We start from the raw sequence: 6301 nt of genomic DNA, 5'->3' as shown, positions 1-6301 counted from the left end.
CGGTAAAAATTGACCATACCTAAAAATTTTCGCAGCAATTTTATAGTCGCAGGCTTAGTAAAATTTGCGATTACATCCACCCTTTCCGATAATGGTTTTATTCCATCCTTACCGACGGTATATCCCAAAAACGTAATATTATCCACGCCAAAAACACACTTCATCGGATTAATTACAACTCCATACTGATTTAAACGCTCGAAAAGCATTTTAAGATGTTCCTTATGCTCGACCTCATTTTCCGACGCAATAAGAAAATCATCGATGTATGCGTAAACAAAATCTAGTCCGCGAATTACTTGATCTACGAAACGTTGACATGTTTGTGCAGCATTCCGTAGACCAAACGGCATAAAAATGAATTCAAATAAACCAAATGGGGTTGTTATAGCCGTTTTCTCACAATCGCGTAACGCAACAGGAATCTGATTATACGCACGGACTAAATCTATTTTCGAAAAGATTTTTTTATTATGTAATGTTTGCGCAAAATCTTCAATATGCGGGGGTGTATACCTGTCAGGAACGGTGCGTGCATTGAGTGCCCGATAATCGCCGCATGGTCGCATTGACTTCCCGTCTTTCTTCGCTACAAGATGTAACGGCGAAGCCCACGGACTCTTGGAAGGTCGGATGATTCCTTGATCCAACATTAAATCAAACTCGGCCTTCGCTGCACGATGTCGCTCAGGAGCAAGACGTCGCGGCTTACTAAACACTGGCGGTCCTGGAGTAGTCTCAATGTAATGTTCAATATCGTGCTTCACCGTATCTCGTCCAAAAACAGGTGGCTTAGTAAGATCGGGATATTCTGAAAGAAGCTGATGATACACCGAATTGTCTATAATTGTCTTTACCGACGCAATATCAGTCTTCACGGATCGGCCGATAGCAAATAAATTTGTTATAGCATCGATAAGACGTTTATTACGTGGATCCACTAGCAAATTGTAATGTGCTAAAAAGTCCATTCCAATAATTGGCCCTTCAACATCGGCTACCACAAAACGCCAAATGAAATTACGACGCAACGATAAATTCAAATTCATTGCTATCGTACCATACGTCGCAATGCGAGTGCCATTCGCCGCGTACAGCTCATAATCTGATTTATATACACGACTGTTCACTCGCGATCGCGGAAAAACACATAAGTCCGCGCCCGTATCCACAAGAAATTGAGTTTTCGAATAACGGTCCGTAACAAAAATGCGGCCAGTTTTGGGACCGTCGTATTCTGCCGCCTTCACGTGCGACGGTCCTACTTGTTTTCCGGCTTGTTTCCTGACCAGTTGCACGGGGGAATGCACTTCGCAGCTCGTTCAGCATATTTGTGATGATACCAGCACAATTCACGAGAGACACTCTTATCCCGTTGCCGACTGTTACTAGAAAAACGTCTCCGAAATTGACTTGGCGCAGGCGATCGCCATCGCTGTCTGCGCGAATTATTCGCAACTGCATCTAGTTGAATACGCATCTGTTTCAATTCCTCTCGCAACAATTCCATTTCAGAAACGTGAGACACAACGGCAATTCGTCCACGCTCGACCGGTATTTCATGAATCCGATCCGCGATCTCGGCTAATTTAACTCCATCCTTATCGGACGTCGCTGCTAGCACAAGCTGCGTTTTTACTGGAAGACGATCCTTCCAAACTTCGGTTAAAAATTCATCGTTGACCGACGAACCAGCCAATTCCTTCAGATGACGCCAAAATTGTGTCGGGGTCCGGTCGCCAATTTCTTCCGTCTCCAATAATTTCCGGATGCGTGTTGTGCCCGAATCCGTTAGCCGTTTAATCAACTCCGTCTTAATAGCCTTGTACTTATCAAACTCCGGAGGATTGCATATAACGTCTTCTACTTCCTCCGCGTATTTTCCATCCAGCTGAGCTACCACATATCCAAATTTCGTCTCGTCCTTTGTAATACGACCTATAGTGAACTGAGCTTCTAGTTGCCGAAACCAAAGCGCTACTTTTTGCGGCCAAAAAACTGGAACTCTAATTGGAGCTGCAGCAACATTTACGGACTCGCAAGGTCCTTCTGCATCTCCGCCGACGGTCACCTTTTCTGTTTGATTTTCCGTCATCTTGCTTCTGGATCACACTTTCACTACACACCCCTCGGTATCCTATGTAATTCAAAATCACGTCGGGGTCACCACTTTAGGATAGCCACGGGTGTGTCTTTGAAATAAATGTGCACCAACTAACAAGAATAAAGTTTTTTATTCAAACAAAAACAAGAACTAAACAATCACAAACAATAACGAAACTATAACAAAACCAAACAGTTGATAAAAAATAAGTAATACAAAAATAATGAAATTATGAGGTATGGGACGTTGTTAACAGTTCAACGGTTGACGATGTTCTGTCCCAAACTGTCCGTTTCCACCGTCTTCCCATGGTTACCCGAGAAAACACATGTCTCGTTTTCCCAGGACTTTCCCGAAAAAGAGAAAGTTCTCCTTCAAGCACTTGGGAAGACGGCGACGTAATTCGAACCTACCCTGAACCTCTGCCATGCAGATGTTATAGCCTGGTAGGCAAAAATGCAAGGGAACGCCGAAACTGTAAAGGTCTGCTACACATCAGATTTTGCGATAGGCGGTATTTTGAGTCAAGGTCCGCTCGGGAAAGACAAACCGGTAGCGTATACATCGCGAGTATTAAATAACGCGGAATTAAATTATCCAACGATACAGAAAGAATTATTAGCAATAGTATACTGTGTACAACATTTTAGGCCGTACCTTTATGGTAAAACTTTTACACTCATAACCGATCACAAACCCCTTACTTGGCTGCATTCCGTAAACGACCCTACTTCAAGACTAATGAGATGGAGGTTAAAATTGGCTGAATATGAATACGACATCTTATACAAAGCAGGAAAAACAAATGTAAATGCTGATGCATTGTCGCGAAATCCGATAAAAGAATTCACTCAAGGAACTTTATATCCAATTAAAGCAGATGAATGGGATGAGTTAGTTTCTGAATCAGAAGACGAGGAAACCGCACACATCAGTAAAAATCCTATAGCAATTAGAACGCCGCCACCCCAAACCGCGCGAATGTCAGAAGAAAGGGAGCCAATCATCATGCGGTCGAATTTGATGACACGGAGTCAGTCGAACCGGGACCCTGGGGGGTCCGTGCCTTTTACCGAAAGGGAGCTTCGAGAGCGCCCCTTCAAACGCCACGTGGTCAAGGCGCAGGTACATAGGGACCCATCACCGGACAAAGTTTGCACGGCCTCAGAAAGGACTGTAACACCTGACTACGAAGACGTTCCTTTGTCATTACGCCTGGAAATGCAGAAAACAGTAACAAAACGCATAAGAAATTCAGAACTACATCCGGAATCGAACAGGGGTCAAGTGTCTTCCGACACCGCAGTGCCATCAACGTCAACATTAACTACCACGAATCCGTCAATTGAAGAAACCATATTTCCGGATACAAGAGACGAGGTAACCATGGAGAATCCTTTCGAATCCGAAGAAGAAAATATAGATAGCAGCAGTGAAAGTGACGCGGAGAGCGATGATTTTGACAAACGAATAAAGGATAAAGAAAATTGGAATGCAAGAGAAACCAGATCTACCCGAAATATTGTTTTGAATCAACGGGACAGACTTTATATGAGGAGAGATAATTCTTTATATTTTCTCACTGCCAAAGGTGAACCAATAGATGATGGAGCACAACAATTTGCAACGCGGAAGGAATTACCTAAACTCCATAATCCACAAATTGGTGATGCCATTTTCATTAATAAGGGCAAAAAACACCACGTAGCAATAATCTGTAAGTCTGTGAATGAGGATAAGTTGACCCGAGAAGTATTGTCTACAGCTTTTCATAATTTAAATAAGCAAATGGAAATCCAGCCATTTGAAACATTAAGCAGTGATATACACGAAGCGTACGGCAAGGCACAGGAGGCGCTGGAAATACTAAAAATATGGTGCGACAGCACAGGCCTGTCGGTTAATCCCGATAAATTGGAGGTTGTGCGTTTTACCAAGCGCATCAAAATACCGGAAACCGAACCTTTGAGGTACGAGGGTAAGGTACTAAAATTGGTGGACGAGGTGAAATTTTTAGGGGTGACATTCACCAAAAAGCTACTATGGAAAAGGCACGTCTTCAATAAAGTAGCTTGTGGGAAAAACAATCTATATATGGTGAGTAGAGCCATAGGAGGAACATGGGGGTTCTCCCCTCGCATCACGAACTGGATATACAAATCCATAGTGGTGCCACGGGTGACCCATGGGGCTATCGCTTGGTGGCAAGCAGCAAAGATGACCACAGTAAAGAACAAACTAAATAGCCTGCAAGGGTTAGCACTTAGGAGAGCACTGGGGTCGTTAAGTACCACCCCGTTAAGGGCAATGGAGGTACTAACAAACACGACCCCCCTGGACACGGTTATTTTAGACATAGCAATCAGAACAGCGCACAGGCTGAAATGCTGGGACAGCTGGACGGGGAACAGCTACGGTCACGCATCAATTATCCAAACTGTAGCGAACATGGAGATGAATAATTGGATGAGCATGAACCAGGATAGATGCGCTCCTAGTATGATACCAGAGCAACTATACCAGGTATTTATCCCTACCAGGGAACAATGGAGAAGAAACAAACTGGCGACAGGAGACCACATGGATTGGTATACTGACGGATCAGGTAGGAATGATCTGGCTGGAGCCGGGTGGACAAATGGAAGTACAGAGAAGCACTACGTAAGCCTAGGAAGGAACGTTACGGTGTTTCAGGCAGAGGCAGTAGCAATAATAAAGTGCACACAATTATTAATGGACAAGGGTATAAAACAAAAGTCAATACGCATTTTTACAGATAGCCAGGCGGTGTTGCTGAGCGTCCAAAAGCTCATGCACACCTCAGCGACGACTAGAAAATGTAAGGAATGTATTAACGAGTTGGCATCCAGGGGCAACAAGGTAATGTTGTGCTGGGTGCCGGGTCATAAAGGCATTCCAGGGAACGAAACGGCGGATAAATTGGCAAATTTAGGGTCAAGAAGGGCTCCACCGGAAGGAGTGCCTAGGCAGGTGCCGCTAGCGGAGGCAGTGTTCGCACTCGGTAGGAAGAAATGGCGTGAAGACCAAAGGAAAAGGAAGTGGGAGTCGGCGGAGGGATGTAGAGTAGCGAAAATAATGATAGGACAAAATCCTGTGTATAAAAATTGGAAGGATCTGATGAATCTTCCACGTGAAGACACGAGAAGGGTGGCGGGACTGTTAACAGGGCACGCCATCCTCAATTTCCATTTGACAAGGATGGGCGAATTGCAGGGAGAAAGATGCGATTTCTGTGACGAGGACACAGCCGAGACGGCCGAACACATATTGATGAGATGTCCAGGACTCATGGAAACACGCTTCAAGAGATTTAGGAAAGCGATATTGGAAGAAGACGACGTACCTCAACTTCCAATTAGAGGAATTCAAGAATTCGTCCAGGATATAGACAAGAAACGGCCCAGGGAAGAGGAGGAAGAGGTTCTTTTTCAATCCCTGTTTCAGAGTTTAGGTAATAAACGATGAATATAATAAGTATGGGTTAAAGAATAAAAGATTATGGAAGTACGAGAACGCAAAGTAATGGAATTCAGAAAGGGATGAAAGTGTCTGACGTGTAAAACAATGGAAGGAAGGATGCCACAAAGATAGTATATAATGTATAAGGATGCGATAATAACGATGTAAAATATTAATAAAAAGTTAATATTGAGTAAATGTTAAGTTGATAAAATGAACCCCACAATTATAGATAAGATAGAAATAAGTTTGGGGATATAGGATAGGAGGACAAGAGGGTCGTAATACGTGAAAAAGGGGATAAAAAAAGAAAGGAAATGGGTGGGAAAAGAAATAGCGGACAGGGGAGGGAAATATAGGGGGATATGTATTTCGATACCTAGATTCCCATTACGCGAGATAATTGGGGAAGCATAGGTAACTTTAGGAACATATAAGAGAGGAGTGGGGAGCGTGTCAAAACAATGTGTAGAACATAGGAAAAGAGGATGAAGGAAAAGAAAAAAGAAGAGAAATATATATAAGTATATAAGTTTCAATATGTATACACAATAAATGAAAAAAGAAAATATAATAAAAAAGAAAAAAAAAACAACAACCAACTCCAAAAAAAAAGAAAAAAAAACAACCCCAAGCACAAGTTCAAAAACTCAAGGACGAAAGGTAAGTGTATACACAAATATAATAAAGATAAAAAGAAAGGAGAATGAGAGAGAA

The 6301-nt window shown here is 42.9% G+C and overlaps 1 protein-coding gene across 1 annotated transcript; it reads right to left on the bottom strand.

The window, feature by feature from the left end:
* Positions 1-1261: 1261 nt before the first annotated feature.
* Positions 1262-2095, bottom strand: LOC107193384. The gene has a single exon (XM_015582824.1). The coding sequence runs from the start codon at positions 2093-2095 to the stop codon at positions 1262-1264; it is 834 nt and encodes a 277-aa protein (XP_015438310.1).
* Between the last annotated feature and the right edge of the window lie 4206 nt (positions 2096-6301).

The sequence above is a fragment of the Dufourea novaeangliae genome, unplaced genomic scaffold (assembly GCF_001272555.1).
Source record: "Dufourea novaeangliae isolate 0120121106 unplaced genomic scaffold, ASM127255v1 scaffold27, whole genome shotgun sequence".
In the NCBI taxonomy this organism is placed as follows: domain Eukaryota; kingdom Metazoa; phylum Arthropoda; class Insecta; order Hymenoptera; family Halictidae; genus Dufourea; species Dufourea novaeangliae.
Note: the sequence above shows the minus strand (reverse complement) of the source record. Positions and strands in the feature narration are given on the sequence as shown.

Excerpts from the sequence above, each read along its gene's own strand:
- LOC107193384 (XM_015582824.1), bottom strand. The coding sequence starts at position 2,095 with ATGACGGAAAATCAAACAGAAAAGGTGACCGTCGGCGGAGATGCAGAA.